Source organism: Carassius carassius, chromosome 13, assembly GCF_963082965.1.
Source record: "Carassius carassius chromosome 13, fCarCar2.1, whole genome shotgun sequence".
In the NCBI taxonomy this organism is placed as follows: Eukaryota; Metazoa; Chordata; class Actinopteri; order Cypriniformes; family Cyprinidae; genus Carassius; species Carassius carassius.
Genome location: NC_081767.1, coordinates 19817908 through 19835518, shown reverse-complemented (window position 1 = coordinate 19835518; position 17611 = coordinate 19817908). Strand labels below are relative to the sequence as shown.

Genomic DNA, 17611 nt, shown 5'->3' with positions numbered 1-17611 from the left:
CCAAGCTCTCCTCTGAGTTTTCAGTGTGGAGGAGTGCTGTTTTTCCTCCGTCTTGCATGTTTTATTGTGCTTTTGTGGATATGAATTTGCTTTGCTGTTTGTTTGGTGTGGTTAAATATATACCGTGACCTCTGGTTATGTTTCTTTTCACAGCTAATAAGAACAGACGGAAAGATAGACCAGAGGCATAACATCTTTTGACCTGAATCCTGAACTACATCAAAGAACTCATGGTAGGTGCTTTTGCCTATTAACCAAAACAGACAATCTTAAAGGGATGTTCTTAAAGGGACAGTTCAACTGAAAAAGACCCTCATTCTGTTTTAACATTCTGTAGCCAACTTTGTTTGCGAAGGTTATTTTAACTTCACCCACTATTGCTTAGATATTTTACCCTAAATACCACAAGGAATATTACTGTATGGGAAGCCGTTGCCTAGTGGTTAGAGAGTTTGACTCCTAACTCTAAGGTTGGGGGTTTCGAGTCTCTGGCTTCGAGCAAGGCACCGAAACACCAACTGCTCCCTGGGCACTGCAGCATAAATGGCTGCCCACTGCTCCAGGTGCATGTTCACGGTGTGTGTGTGTGTGTGTGTGTGTGTGTGTGTGTGTGTGTGTGTGTGTGTGTGTGTGTGTGTGTGTGTGTGTGTGTGTTCATTGCTGTGAGTGCACTTTGGATGGGTTAAATGCAGAGCACGATTTCTGAGTATGGGTCACCATACTTTTTTTCACTCACTTTACTTATATTTACTTTGTTTGAAGAGCACGTAAAACATTTGAACTTAGTGTTAATAAAATGTTACTAGTTGCTGATCATACTTACTGCAAATGGTATCTAGCATTATTTTCACATGATGTAAATAGCCCATTTAAAAAAATAAATAAAAATAAATAAAAAATTTTAATCTGCATTTTTAAATCCTAACCACCATAATGAAAAATTCCCAATGAAATGACTGAATTTCAAAAAGCCATTGAATAATGGTAAATGTTGCTGCACATTAGGACAAAAGGATAGGTTTTGAAGAATCTTTACACTGCTCTTTGCAATTCAAAAAGAACCATAAATATTATCCATATAACTTGTGCAAAAGATTCAAAGTACTCTGAAATCATTCCATAGCTCTGTGTGAAGAAGACTCAAATTAGGCTTATTATTCACTGAAAATATTTCCAGTTCTTAGCAGCAGATTTCATTCTCCATGTTGTATATTTAAACTTTGCTTGTCACGTTTTGCTTCAATGGTATTTGGTGTCAAGATGGTCAAACCTGGTGCTTTTTTAATCTGAATGCATATGAAGGTTTCAGAGTTTTGGCAGAAGGGAACATTTTCTGTGAAAAACTCGATAACATATGACTTCAGAAGTCTCACATAAGGCACTTTTATGGTGTTTTTACATCATTATTTTTAGAGTGTGACAGACATTGTCACATTGGATGAATAAAAATCGTGAATAATTATTAGCAAATTTGGCATTTCTTGTATTGTGCATTACATCTGTCATCTCTTTGTGCTTAGGAATGCATTTCTCTTCACAGCTATGATAATCTTTATCAGTTCCTCTTTGCATTTAATCTGTATATATGGGATTTTATCAATTCAGGGCAGTGAGTTTGCTATACATTATTTGCTTTGTAAATTAATCAATTTATACAACATCCAATCCCTGCAAGTAATTTTTACCAGTTCCACACAGTGCACTTTTCATGCACCGTATGCAGCAGATAGCTTCATTAAAAAGAAAATGTAACACAAAAATTAACTGAGTGGAAATGCAGTGAAATCATCATGTTGACAGCATTGTTTGGCTGGTGGAGGGCTGTTGGTGCACAAAGCCATTGTGACACTGCCAACAGCAGGGAGGTGATTGTCTTATACTGAAGCGGCATCTATTATTTCTCTCTGTCATGGCTGGGAGCCGGTCTTTGTGGGGAACTGATTTGCATTAAAACTCAATGCATTAAAATTCCACCCACATACCAGCAATACACATATGTGGTGCTCAAAGTTAAAGGTCCTGCTGACAGAGATGCATCAACTGCTCCGTTCACCCCCGGAAAACCAACCCTCAAATGCCAAATAAGCAAAATGCTATGTTGATGAAGATTTGTGGTTTGACTTATTTTTGCCCTTTGTGTTCTTATGCTTATTTGGCAAAGAAAGCAAAGATGGAAATGTAAATCAGCCATCGTGTATTTACTGTGGAAGCTGTCATTTGTAGATGCCGCAGAAAGTTTCGAAAGTTAAACTGATTGCGCTTTATTACAGATGGTAGCTCTCCATAATAATCATCTCCATCCATCTCAACCTTCTACATTGCGAGTAAATCATTGGCATATGTGACTAAATCTTCACTCTGTATGACTAAATGATGTCTCACATTAGGCAATGGCTAATAAATTCTTAGATTTTACTCGCCAATGTGTGAGTTGGAGGTAGGGCTGGACGATTATGGCCTAAAATCAAAACCTCGATTAATTAAACATTTTACCTCGATTACAATTAATGAACGATTATTTTGTTTCGGTTTTGTTTTTTTGCCCTCATAGTTCACTGACAAGGTTTGTGCTGTAAATATGATTGACTATCAGAAGTTATTTTATCTATGTTCGTAACATTTCTTACTAGGGTTGGGTATTGTTAGAATTTTATCGATTCCGATTCTTATCGATTCCTAGTTTCGATTCCAATAAGATAAAAAAAATTTAAAATTAAGTCAAACATTTAGATTACATTACATTTTTACAAAGCATTCTGTTGCAGCTGAATAAGATGAGCAAAAATCAGCAGCCTACAAAACTCTGCAAGAGGAATTTTGCCTGTGATAAAAAAAAAAAAAAATACCATAGCAAAAACAACTAGATTAATATAAATTTCAAATATTAAAGTGTTAAAGACAAGTAATAAGATAGGTCAGTAATAAGAAAGGAACAAACAAATCAATTAGCAATATCATAAATTAATACAACTAAACTAAATTTCAGGTACAGAAACTGTAATTAAAAGTTTAAAAACACTGCATAGTTTTCTTTTTATAAATAAAAATTAATCAAGTAAAGTTATTAAATATATTCAGTCAAGATCAGTGAATGATTTTCTTTTGTTCTTTGATTAACATTAATGACAGGCAGTGTGTTTATTAGGCTGTTGTCTCTTTAAGCAAAATACTGAACATGTGTGTTTTCTTTCTCATCTGTTTATGTTCAGGTAAGACAAAAACGGCTGTGTTTATGATGATATACTGATGTAGTTTTCTGTATCATAGTTTGGACTCGGAACAACCTTTTCTACAGTTAAAATACACAGAACAGTCCGAGAACGGACACAAACCGGGAACCCGCATGTGCGCTGCACACAAACATGCTATAATAAGTTTTGAGATTCTAAGCTACTTTAGTGATAAATCACAGGACAGCGCTGACAACTAGTTTCTGTGTTCCTCTGTGCGCGTGATCTTCATAGCTACTGTTTATGAGTGTTCGTGCCATAATGCAGCTGCGTGAACATGGTAGCTCGATATAATAATACACATCCGTTCATCTAATCGCTTGAATGTCCAAACCATAAAACAAATACAACTGACAAAGTTTAGTGAAGACGCAAGGCTCACCGATCACGCGCCGTCAGTATGTGTTGAACCGGCGTTCACCTCCGTGTTTTGCTTTTATGCCACTGACTGGAGAGCAGAGTCATGTGGCTACACATGGGCTAGTGTGCTTTTAAGGGGGGGGAGTATTAACAGGATTTAAAAAAATGAAATAACCGACATGGGAAAATTACGTCAGTTAGAGGTTATGAATTTCGGTTTTGATTATTTTTCGATTAATCGTCCAGCCCTAGTTGGAGGCTAAGTATAAGTTTAGCCTAGATGTATTTTCACTTGCTGTAAGGTCCAGGCACTCGGCCCAAGGAAGGTATCCGGTGCTGGATGAAGGTTTCCTATGTGTTTGGTCTTTCAGCGCGTAGAGTTATTCAATTAAGGTTAAACTCAAGTCTGACTCAATTGTATTATTTAATCTGACTCCATTTTAGTATGACCTTGAATTTAGGTTGAAATGCAAATTGGTTATATGCCTTTTTAATTAGTATTCTTCTGACATTTGATTATTCTAGTTAACTCCTACTCTTATATTAACTCGTTCATTCGGGTGCTCATGTTGCTAACAGGGATACAATGTAATCTACTAGAGTCAATAATCACAGAGTAAAACAGAATAAAATCAAATGTAACAATTTATTATCAGTCAGGTAAATATGTGTTCTGCCAATTACATATCCAATTGAAACATATCAAATCATAGCATTATAAAACATCAAATTCTCAAAGATTAATCTAAACGTAAAATATGCATACCTGACCTTAGAAAATACATAGTATGAAGTGAAGAGACACACCACACTACGGGCTTTCTGGCTACAGAATCGCCCTGATCCTCTTGCTGCAATCCTTTAAATACCTCAGACCAAGACAAACATCCCCCGAGATGAAGACAGAAACTCACAATTTGAATTTGATTAGGTTAGGTCCCAGACCAGGGTAGTTTACACCTCAATGGGAACAGAAGGTAATTTACATGGAAGACCCTGGAAAAGGGCACTCCCTTTACAGTCTCTTAGGATCTGCATTATTTTTTAATCTACTTTTCTAAGGTTGAGACCATTGTACCAGTATTTTTCAGTTCATCTCAATGGATGCGCAGCATACCTGTATTTGACGTACCGTAAACTCTAGTGTGAAGGCTGAGAGCACACACGCAAAGAGAGAGAGAGAGAGAGAGAGAGAGAGAGACAGAGTCTTACATACCATGCAGAACTGACATGCTACATGTAAATGATATTCTTTGTTCATTTGGAATTCTTCAGCTTTTAAGAACAAGCTGAAGATATGCAGGTCTCTCCAGTAGTGGGCGGAACTAATACGCAGTAAATGGCAATCTCATTGGCTGGTGCTCACCTATGATCGTCCCATTTTGATTTCAGCAAGTAATTTCAAGCGAATGCAGACATTGTGATTAATATTCATGAAATGAATGACCAACAATATCTTTAGCACCACCAACAGCCCTAAGTTTAGTTAAAATGACAAATATGTATTCATACATGGTTACCAAGGTTAAAAAAAAAAATCTTGTGGAGACAACATCTTACCCCATCTTACCTAACATTGCTTGGATGTGGATCAGTGGATTAATAAGACCATTGTTAACCTTTTTGTGTACCCTAGAGATCCTGGCAGCTTTTCTTTATTTTAGGCTGTTAGAAAAATGAACAGTCTGTTCTTTGAGCTCTTTGTCACTGGAGAAGCACATGATTTGATTTAATATATTTATTGTGGCACAAATTCTTCAGAAATCTAATGTTGCTTGAAGGAATGCATCTTTCCAACTGAGTAATTGAACATCACTACTCCAATCCACAGTGCCTACCAAGACTAAATTCCCATGTATTTTCTAATAACTATCACTGACATCTGTCTACATTTATGTTTATGACTGTCATCACCAAACATATGCACTACAGGACTGATTCAACATGGAGTGTCAACAAACTCCATATTTCATGGTAGACCAGAGGTCCTCCTCCAGAGGGCATATTTGACAGGCCAGTGAGTGATCACTCATTAGACAAATGCTAGTGCAAGCTGTGCTCCATCTGCAGAAGTCTGCTGCTTCCGTGTTTGCTCTGACAGGAACTGGTGTTAAGTGGATACGCCAGACACCCATTTAGAAACAAAGAGCTGTCCACCTATTCCACCCCCCACCAAACTAGCCTGTAGAAGGCAAGCCATCATAAAAATCTGCTGAAGTCCCTACCTGTTTGAAGTCAAACTTTTGCTTTGTGGTTCCATATTTATCTTCTTGGCAAAAATATTTTTTTCCTGTTTCCAACATCAGCTAAGATGTAAGACATGAACATCAGAGCTCAATTGTGTGGAAGTGAACTGTTTGAATTTCACGTTCCTGAGTTTATGTGATGTTTGGAAAGAGGTGAAAGGGAATGGGGAGGATATTTGCACTGTAGGGCTTGTGGACTTTTCTGGACTTACTTTGCGTTGACATGCTGAACATAGTGATTGTGGTCCAACTGTCCATATGTGTTTCTCCCTTCACATAACAACTCAGCACAAATGCAAACCTCACTCTTTAGGTCAGATCAGCTTGACCACAAATGTTTGTAGGAAACAAACTGACCTACAATAAATCACTAGAACCCATTGACATGGACATCCATTAAATAGCTTAAAGTTTACAAGTTCATACTTTTGGTTTCTGGAAGCGTTTTTTTTATTGGTTGCTGTATCAGTTGGCAAATCACTGCATTCCCACAGAGCTCATTAGCATACCATTGAAATTTTGCTGTTGTTCGTGTCACCAAAAGTGATAGTCGCAAACAGTGAAATGTTTTAATTTTCTATTCCTGTGCTGGCAGTCAATGCTGTATCTTTTGCCAGCTGAGATCCTTTGTCATTGGGGAAAACGTGTTTTTTTTTTTTTTTGTGGTTTTGAGGTTCAGGGTTCCTGGGAACATTCCTAAATGGAAATTCATTCACTTTTGGACATTCATTGCCCAGCTTTATGCAGTGTGGGATGTTTTTGATTACCAAGAAAATTATTGTGCAACTGCTCTTTCAAGACTGAAAATATGATGTTATTTTTAAAGGGTAACATGTAGCAACACAAAATAGTTTTCTAAGTGCATCACTTCTTCGCAGATTTAATAATTTTGAGCAGGGCTCCGAACCGGTTTCAAGGAACGAAAACGAAAACTGGAAACGGACGAAATTTTGACAGGAACAGAACCAGAAACAGCAACGAAATCAAATTTTATAGTTCCGAACAGAATCGCACATTTGAAATGGCCGATAACCGGTTAATGACGTTATTTTATCGTTCCATTTAATATTTGAAATTTGCTGTCAACCAATCACGAATTCCAGCAGTACAGCATATGCAAATGTGACGCTGAAGCCAGCGAGTGAAATGTCCTCTCAGCTGTGAACTCATCATAGGTAAGTCTCAATGACAATGAACCGCCTTCAGGGCTGGATTAAGACCAAATTAGGCCTGAGTGCAGCGCAAAAAGGCCCTTTTTTTCTCGGCGTCGGTGCATGTGCATCGACACTCAAGTGCCAGCATGCTTAGCCTTTCCTGCCCAACTGAGGACCGCAGCTCTCCTTTGATAATTCCCAACTTTGAGAAGCTCCGCTCGCCGGAGTCATGGATATCATCATGCACAGATAGATGTGCTAACATTTGGAAACGTCTGAGAAAGATTCAGCGATGACAAAAGCTTGTACAAGCTCTGCTGATTCATTCACAGTCACCGGTTTCTGAGTGCATGAATGCAGCAAAGTGTATCAGCTAATTTTGACCGATTAATAATCAGTTAAACGGTTTAAAAATCATTTATTTATTTTCAGTAAATTATCAAAATATTTAAAATGGTTTGCTGAATGGTTAAAATACGCTACGCGTATATATATATAGATATAGATAGATATATATATATATGGAGAGAGAGAGAGAACTTGTATAGCCTATATGTTTTTTTAGAGAGAAAAAAATTATTTCATTCAGAAATAGACATAATGCAGACACAGAATGTTTACAAACATTAGGCTATAATAAACACTAGGCTATTTTGTATAATCATTTGTCATTCAAATACATTGTGAATATAGAAACATTTGATTTTGTGTCGAATGAGAGACCCGCTGGTTTCAGTTTCGTTTTAGCCTAAATTAATTAGTTTTAGTTTGTTGTTAATATTGCTATAGCTTCTTATATTTTTAATTCTTGTTCTTTTCTAAATACTGTTAATTGAAATTTTTTGTTGTGGAGTGAGGGGAACTAAAATAGCCTAGCGTAGCTTCTCAAATTTCCCGGAAGCTGAACAGTTTTCATTTGCTATATTAACCTCAAAATAATTCTTAGAATGAAAGTTGGAGTCCAACTTTCGGACGCATATACAGCGTAACTTATTATACATTTACTATTATTCTATATTCTTTATATTAAATAACACTTTAGCAACCAGATACGTCGGGAACATGGAAACATTTGGATTCGTGCCGAAAGAGAGAGGTAGGCATCAGCTTCACCTTAGATTAATTTGTTTTTGGATTGACGTTTTTATAGCCTAAACTAATAACTGTTTTTATAATGTTTTTAAACATTTTGCTTTAGACTACAGGCATTTTAGCCTCTATTATTTCGGAAGTAATAGGGCTAATAAAATGCGACCTGTGCCGCGACTTTTTTTTTACTCTCAAAAATCTTATAAGTTTTTTTTCCCCTTTTAACAATGCAGCAAATATTTTTAAATATCTTAAAAATACTTTGTCTTTAAAGTGTTGATAGAATTTTTATTTATTTATTTTTTTTTTTTTTTAAGTAGCTTACATTTGGCCAAAATCTAGAGATGATGATGCTGTAGCCTATTGGCTGTGACTAAGCGTTAGAACTCTATTTTTTCCTTTTCTTTTTGAGTAAAGAAAATGCTATACTTTATTATTATTATATTATTATTATTAGGCAAATAATATTGTTTTTTTTTAAATAATGTTATTAACCGGTATTTCTTCCACCCGAACCGGTTTCGGAATGGTAATAATATCAGAGGAACGCAGTTTTCAAGCCCTGATTTTGAGAAATGCTAAAAAAGTGTAACAAATAACCAGTACATAACCATGGTACAAGTGACTTAAGGTTTAATTTAATAAGAAGGAAAAGTCCAGTGCCATGGGAAATTCCTATTGTACTAATGAACTAGTGTTGATGTGTTCACACTCACTGTGAGATGGGGAATCCACACTGCTGAAAGACAGAAAGAGGCTGTGAAGACACTTCAACCAATCAATGTCTTATCGATCTTGCTGACCTTGTGATCTTCTCCATCTGGGCTTGATAACTTCAACACAGCAGCAGATGCATGTATATATCGCAGAAGCATTTAAACTGTTCTTCTATCTAAAAAAAAACATGTTTTCTCAGTCAGTATGTCTGTAAAGTTATTAGGTTTTGTAGCAACCTCATTCAGCATTTGTGTAGTAAATGTATTATGTTGAATAGCTTGGCAGTTATAACTCATACAAGAAGTTGCAGGTTGACAATTTTCTAGATTTCCTCTTTAATTTTCATCACTTGACCAGCACTGACCATTTCCTAAGTCCACTGGGTTTCTCACAGTGCGGCATTCATTGAACCACTGACAAAGATGAAGTGGCTTTATTCAGCTGAAACCTGCACCTGCATCTAAACAACGATCTCTGTAATGAACTCCATTTCTCACTACAGAACATTTTAGAAAGCTTACACACAATTTCACATCAGATGTTCAATAAGCAGTACGATTGTAAATGTAGTTCACTTGAATGGTAATTATTATACTGTAGTTATACAAGTTTTGAATCAGGACTATTCACATTTGTATTGCTCTTCTTGTTTTCGGTTGCATGTTCCAGACAGATTGCCAATCTTTATATAAGTGGCGGGAATTACAGTTGCTCTTTCTGAATATTACTTCGATATGCCAGTAAGTGACAGTAATTGACAAGTGATTGTGTTCATAAGAAAGTCACTTGAGTTAATCATTTAAACCATTTGTTCAAAAACGCTGATTCATTATGGAATTAAACAAGTCTTTATGAGTCATTGAATCGTTTATTCAACCAGCCAGTTCGTTCAAAAAGGCTGATTTATTCAGGAACTAATCAAGGGACTGTCTTTATGAGTGAGTCATTGTTTCATTCTTTCAACCCAATTGTTTAAAAACGCTGCTGTTTTCTGGGATTCTGGGGTTGGGTTCAGTTATGCATACAAAGTACATTCAGTCCACATAGTATACGCATATACACTTTATTATCCCATGAGGCCACAGGAGAGTATTTGTGAATGGCAGTGAAGCAACACAACTACTTAATTAGTAAATTTAATTTACTAACATACAGTCATTAAGTACTTATTCAAAGGACTTAGTGTACAGTTTTTAATGCATCCTGGGTCTTTATGAGTAAGTCAATGAATCATTCATTCAACTAAGTCATTCATAAATGCCTATTCATCCAGAAACTGTGTTGTTCGGAGGTGCTTTGTTTGGCTCTATTTGCAATGGCTGAGCAAAAACAGATATAGAAACCAGTAATATTGTGCTTAAAATGTAAGTTACACAATGCTAACGTAATGAATGAGCTTTGGCACTGCAGGCCTTTTGTGTCCGTTTCAACATTTAAATTCTCCTTCAAAGGACAAGAAATCCATTGGTTCTTAACACACAAATGATCCAAATGATCACTGATGAACCACTAAAAGCATTAGTCTCATTATACACTGAAGTTTTCTGTAATTATACAGCCATATATTGCAGTTAGTCATTACAGTGTACCCTGATACATGTGAGGTACCTGCTCTCTTCACGAACATGCTGTAACTGCTTTAACTTATGCAGACTTCAAAGCTGAGAATCATGTGACCTACGCTGCCCTAATTGGAGGTTCATTAAGGGACTATAGATGCCTGCTGGGTAGACCATGCTGTCATATCCCTTCCCTTAACACAGCTAGAATGTTTTCCAATTTTACATGTATTAGATTTGCTGAGTTTTCTTGAATGGAGCACTATTGATATACACACACGCTCACACAGACATAGCGTATTTGTCACTAGATGTTCAAGCTGTGCATAGAAAAGAACAATTAGGAGTCATCTAATTCACTGAGGGTGAGGAAGTTCAGTGCTCTTGTGAATCCTGTGTTTCATGCTATATTGCTCTTTATGTATGCAAGCTCATGGCTGATGGGGGAAGGCTGACCAGCACACACTGTCCTTGCCCTTCATCTAATGATCTTGTCCCAGTTAGCAGTATAAGAATGACTAAAGCAGACAGTGAATTAATCAAGTTAAAAGTGTCAGCTTCAAGGAGAGTCACTTCAACCTATTTTTTTTTTTAAAAAGTGTGGTTTTCAAAAGGAAGACCTTAGCGAGGATGAGTGACTTTTAGCTTGCAGATTCATTTTTTTTTCATTTTCTGAAGGATATGTGAGTGGTAACTGCCTTTGTAAAACTCTCTGCAACAATGCTAGGGCTGCTTTGTGGTTGTTGCTATGTGGTTGCTAGGGTGTTCTGTGTAGTTTCTAGGGTAATTGCTTACTGGCCCATGTATACCTACAAATTCATCATTCTAATATTGAAATAGGCCATTTATATAATACTTAAAAATTCCATGGAGGTTTATATTTGTGTGTGTTTTGGGGCAAATTCACTATACTGTCAGAGAGGAATAAGAATTTGCTGTTCTTTCATTTGAAATATGAAATTGTCACAGTGTCTGGGTTGTGTTCTCTGGGGTTCCACTAGATGTCCTCCTTTCTCACAGTGTCTGTCACCTTATCACTTCCTGTTCCCTTATTTGGTCACCTTCCTCCTTGTTGAGTAATTGATTGTTCCTCACCTGTCTCCTGTTCCCTCATTATCCTTCTGTGTATTTATACCCGGTCTGTCTGAGTCTGTGTTACGGAGTCCTTGTGTAATGTCTTATGCCCTTGCCTTGTCTTCTTGTCTTGTTTTCATGTTTTCATGTTTGGATTATGTTTGGTTTTGACCCCTGCCTGGACTGTTTACCCTTTTGGATTTGCCCTCAATAAAACATCATACCTGCACTTGGATCTCTCCTTGTTTCCTGTATCACCGAACGTGACAGAAGGACTCCGTCATTCTAGGAACCAGCGGTATGTCGTTTTTCCGTTCCCCAGCCAAGATGGCGGAGCGGCGAGCCAAGTATCTTAGGTTGACCGCCCTCCGCCAAGAGGGAAATGAAGTGGGTGCCCTGGCTCAGGTGTTCTGGTCCCTGGCCGAGGGCATGGGCTACAACGATGTGGCCCTCAAAGACTATTTCAATGGCGGGCTGGATGATCCAGTGTCTCAGGAGGAGATGGCGCAGTTAGAGACACTGGAATTCTGGGAATTTGTGCGCTACCTGCAGCATCGGCTTCGGTGGGATGCCCAAGCCACTCCTGTCTCTTCCGGCGGGGTGGTCGTCAGCCCAGCACCACTGCCCAGGATGGCAACCAGCCAAGCGCCACAACCCAAGATGGCCGCCAGTCCAGCACCACTGCCCAGGATGGCTACCAGCCAAGCGCCACAGCAAAAGATGGCCGTTAACCCAGCGCCAATGCCCAAATTGGCCACCGTTCCAGCGCCACAGCCCAAGATGGCCGCCAGCCCAGCACCAATGCCCAAATTGGCCACCGGTTCAGCGCCACAGCCCAGGATGGCCGTCAGCCTAGCGCCACAGCACAAGATGGCCGTCAGTCCAGCGCCACAGCACAAGATGGCCGCTAACCCAGCGCCAATGCCCAAATTGGCCACCGGTCCAGCGCTACAGTACAAGATGGCCGCCAGTCCAGCGCCACAACCCAAGATGGCCGCCAGCCCAGCACCACAGTACAAGATGGCCGCCTGTACAGAGTCATGGCCCAAGATGGCTGCTTGCCCAGCGCCGCTGCACAGGATGAGAGTCACAGCTGACCCTCCGGAGTCGAGTCAGGTTCCAGTTGACCCTCCAGAGTCGAGTCAGGTGCCAGTGAACTCTCCAGAGTCGAGTCAGGTGCCAGTGAACTCTCCAGAGTCGAGTCAGGTGCCAGTGAACTCTCCAGAGTCGAGTCAGGTGCCAGTGAACTCTCCAGAGTCGAGTCAGGTGCCAGTGAACTCTCCAGAGTCGAGTCAGGTGCCAGTGAACTCTCCAGAGTCGAGTCAGGTGCCAGTGAACTCTCCAGAGTCGAGTCAGGTGCCAGTGAACTCTCCAGAGTCGAGTCAGGTTCCAGTTGACCCTCCAGAGTCGAGTCAGGTTCCAGTTGACCCTCCAGAGTCGAGTCAGGTTCCAGTTGACCCTCCAGAGTCGAGTCAGGTTCCAGTTGACCCTCCAGAGTCGAGTCAGGTTCCAGTTGACCCTCCAGAGTCGAGTCAGGTTCCAGTTGACCCTCCAGAGTCGAGTCAGGTTCCAGTTGACCCTCCAGAGTCGAGTCAGGTTCCAGTTGACCCTCCAGAGTCGAGTCAGGTTCCAGTTGACCCTCCAGAGTCGAGTCAGGTTCCAGTTGACCCTCCAGAGTCGAGTCAGGTTCCAGTTGACCCTCCAGAGTCGAGTCAGGTTCCAGTTGACCCTCCAGAGTCGAGTCAGGTTCCAGTTGACCCTCCAGAGTCGAGTCAGGTTCCAGTTGACCCTCCAGAGTCGAGTCAGGTTCCAGTTGACCCTCCAGAGTCGAGTCAGGTTCCAGTTGACCCTCCAGAGTCGAGTCAGGTTCCAGTTGACCCTCCAGAGTCGAGTCAGGTTCCAGTTGACCCTCCGTTCAAAGACTGAGTCAAGTCACCGGTGATCTTCATGAACAAAGGCAAGTCACCTCCGATCTTCATGAACAAAGGCAAGTCACCTCCGATCTTCATGAACAAAGGCAAGTCACCTCCGATCTTCATGAACAAAGGCAAGTCACCTCCGATCTTCATGAACAAAGGCAAGTCACCTCTGATCTTCATGAACAAAGGCAAGTCACCTCTGATCTTCATGAACAAAGGCAAGTCACCTCTGATCTTCATGAACAAAGGCAAGTCACCTCTGATCTTCATGAACAAAGGCAAGTCACCATTGATCTTCATGAGCAAATGCAAGTCACCAATGATCTTCATGAGCAGTGTCAGGCCAGCACCAATCTTCTGGAGTCCAGTAAGGACACCAGGGGATTACCAGAGTTTCGTCGTCCCGTTGGTCCAGCTGCACGGAGGTCTGCTCCGCCTTGGGGGGCTCTGGTCCTGACCGCATAGCTGTGGTGGTCTTCTGCTCCGCCCTGGGGGCCTTCCACCCTGACCACACGGTTGTGGGGGTCTTCCGCTCCGCCCTGGGGGGCTTCCGCCCTGACCACACGGGGGTGGTGGCCTTCTGCTCCGCCCTGGGGGGCTTTATTCCTGACCTCACGGTTGTGGTGGTCTTCTGCTCCGCCCTGGGGGGCTTCCGTCCTGACCACACGGTTGTGGTGGTCTTCTGCGCCGCCCTGGGGGGCTTCCGCCCTGACCACACAGTTGTGGTGGTCTTCTGCTCCGCCCTGGGGGGCTTCCGCCCTGACCACACGGCTGTGGTGGTCTTCTGCTCCGCCCTGGGGGTGCCACATGATGTCCTTCATGGACTTCTGTTTTGTTTTTCTTGGTTTCTGTTATGTTTCTGTCTGTTCCCTTCAGTGAGTCTGGCCCTCCGTCCCTCCCCCTGAGCCTCCACCTGTCCGCCTCCCTCCTGGTCTGTGTCGTGTCTTGTCGTGGAGCGTCTGGGAGCCGCTCCGTAGAGGGGGGGTATTGTCACAGTGTCTGGGTTGTGTTCTCTGGGGTTCCACTAGATGTCCTCCTTTCTCACGGTGTCTGTCACCTTATCACTTCCTGTTCCCTTATTTGGTCACCTTCCTCCTTGTTGAGTAATTGATTGTTCCTCACCTGTCTCCTGTTCCCTCATTATCCTTCTGTGTATTTATACCCGGTCTGTCTGAGTCTGTGTTACGGAGTCCTTGTTTAATGTTGAAAGTTTATTCATGTCCGTCGCTTCTTGCCTTGCCTTGTATTATATTTTATGCTAATATTTTTTTTGGGAAAATTTAAAGAGTATTAATGAGTAACATCTGTATTTTGTATTTTATTAGAGTCGATCTACGCCTCCTTCTCATAACCTGTTTCAACACAAAAACAGTACACTAAAACAGGCTAAAAAATGTTTAACTGCTTGGGAATATAATAGCACACTTCTTACAACATTCAATACAGGAAAAGTGCATAAATATACAAAATAAATGTAAAATGCCATTGTTTTATTTAAGAAAATATTCTTAGATGAAAGTGAAGATCAGATTTGCATAAGTATTCAATCTCTGTATTGCAAAAGTGCAAAGTTTACAGAGAATGAACACAAAAATATTGTTGGCACATAAAAACTGATTTGCATAAGCATTCAATCTCTGTATTGCATAAATACGAAGTTAACATGGGTGAAAAACAATTGCATTAATGAGTGTCTTACAATTGACCTCTACTTGGGAATTATTATAATAACTACTACATTTCCTGGACAGAAACCCTGCAGTGAAGGGACCATTATTAATGTTTTGAATCTAAAACCCTCTTCTGAAAATTATTCCCATCCAAATGTAAGGTTCTTATCTACATTTTTTCTGTTAATTTGAGATGGTACATCTGTGGTTTTTCACAGAACAAAATATAACTTTTCCTGTAGATTAGAAGATTTTGTGATGTTAGCTATTGTACAGCAGTGAATGTATCACATGAAGAGTGTTGTATGGGTTTAGTTTTATTTGAAAGTGTGGGTAGGGTGTGTTTGTTTCTTTCTGTGGGTGCTGATGACTGTGTTCACACATGCTGCTGATCTGGCATCACTTTTGCTTTGCTTCCGATAATATTTCTGCACTTTTGATGAATGTGTCTCTACTTTTGTAGTGTATGAGACTACAAAAACGATTCTTGGAACTTAAACAACCACACAGTGCTTTTGGTCTCATAATCAGAGACCCCAGGCTTTGGAATAATGAACTGAACACAAATCAGTCTTGATCATGTAATTAGATTTGTGTGTTTCACCACTGAAGCTCTTTGGGACTGCATAAATGTGCTGCAACGAGCGTGTAGTTTCACTGCAGACCTTCCGGTTATACTGTATGTAGCTTACGTGTGTTTGATTGATGATGACTGCAGTGCTGTGGGAGTCTTGGGAAAAATACCCTGTTTATTCTGCACTTTCTCCAGAGCCAGTTCCGATCCGCAAGGCAGTTTGATTTATACTGGGTTCCAAGAAGCTTTACACCAGTGTGCTCCAACTGGGAGTGAGTGTTGGTCTCTTGCATTTAGCAAGCTAAGCATCATGCTGAAGTTTTTACACAAAACTAGTGAAACGCCTTCTCAGATGTGGATCCAAATTTTGCAGGCCCACTTTTTTAAACCTTTTACACCGTTCTCAGCCCACGCTCTCACGTCCAGCTGCAAAGAACATATCAAATTATAAAAGAGAGATCATCAGATGCTGCTAATGAAAGCTTTAATCTATTCAACCCTAATTAAACCCCACTGGTTTGGCCTTTATTAAGAATGAGGGTAATTAAAACACCAATTGCCCTGAGGGTGCTATAAGCACTTTGCCGACACTTTTGATACTAAGGCCCTCAATTTAATTGAAAGGATCCATTAAACACAGGCAGCATCTCTGTCTATTTCTATGGGCAGTGAAGGACTGTAAGATCATCAACATTTCCCAAAACCATTATTCTGTATAAGAGCAACAAGGTTTGCCAGATCAGGGCTTTTCAAAATATTTGATAATGACCCCAAAATATGATGATCCCATGTGTGGTACCCACATCCCGAAATACAGTGACAGCTATATATATATATATATATATTTAAAATGTTTAAATACCTGTACTTAAGTGTCATATTATAATAAATACATATTGTTTTATTTCCTAAACTAAATAATTGGGTTAAAAATTGTCACTGTTTTAATGCTGAATCAAATGATTACAATATTATGTGGAGAATACTTACTTTTTATGTAAGACAGTGTTCTGTATCTTTTTTTTCTTTTCTTTGGTCATCATTGGACTAATGTAATACATATACAAGTTTAAAACAGAAAATAAAATGTGAAAGTGTATTATTGAAAAATGTGTTATGTATTAACTTGTGTTAACAAATGAGTTAAAAAATATTGTTTATAATTTTAATGTTTGAAGTAAATGTTAAAGGGGTGGTTCGGGATTTTTGACATCGGACCTCATTTTTAGGTCAGCCTGGTTGTTATTCATCAGTGGAGACATTTAAAAAAAAAATTATCAAGTCCTTATATTTGGATAGTTGGCCGATGCTAGGCTAGCGCGAGTCAATGGGTATATGTTAGCCAGCCATTAAAACCCGTTTTACCCACTCCACAGTGCACCAAACGCAAATCAATTATAACACTAGACTATCGATGCAAATGTCCGTTGAGAGAATAATGTTAGAAATCAAACTTACCTTTCATCTCAATGATCCTAAAGGAACTAGTTTCTCAGCCGCTGCGGAATTTTACTTTGCTCCGGTTAGTAATAATCAGTGTACCAGCAGTGTTCGAATTGAGGGGGGGCTGGGGGGGTCCGGGACCCCCCATAAGCATCAAGGGACCCCCCATAAGGCCCAAAAAAATGACCTTGGGGGGTCCCCTGGTTTTTCATTAAAACTAAAATAGAAACAATATTTGACATAGCCCTATCTATCTATTTTTTACCAAAGTATTGCGCTGCCGCTCCATAGACTGTAAAAAGTGCCGCTCCCATAAAAAGCTACTTCAAATTAGATGTGCATCTGAAAATACGCTCAAGTGCGCCACACGCTGTTTTCTGAAGGAATTTACAGACTGCGGGCGCGACGTCGCTGTGTGATTGGCTGACAGAGTGATCCTTCGTCATTATTTTACCTCACGATAACGGTAAGATAATATTTCTTTGTTTTATGATTGTTTGGTACACCTAATTTATTGCTACTGAATAAGTGTTTATCTTAGAATCAGAGAGTCACTTATAATCTTGGTCTGTCAAT

At 40.0% G+C, this 17611-nt stretch overlaps 2 protein-coding genes across 2 annotated transcripts in view; both read left to right on the top strand.

Annotated features, from left to right (window-relative positions):
• LOC132156051 (caprin-1-like) overlaps positions 1–17611 on the top strand; it is a 143718-nt gene that overhangs the window by 8390 nt on the left and 117717 nt on the right. The gene's annotated exons all lie outside the window — the stretch shown is intronic.
• Positions 1–17611, top strand: part of LOC132156053 (tetraspanin-18-like) — a 67225-nt gene that overhangs the window by 40231 nt on the left and 9383 nt on the right. Inside the window, exon 2 of the mRNA XM_059564874.1 lies at positions 154–233. Within this exon, the coding sequence (XP_059420857.1) occupies positions 231–233 (3 nt within the window). The 5' untranslated portion in view covers positions 154–230. The remainder of the gene's footprint in view (positions 1–153; positions 234–17611) is intronic.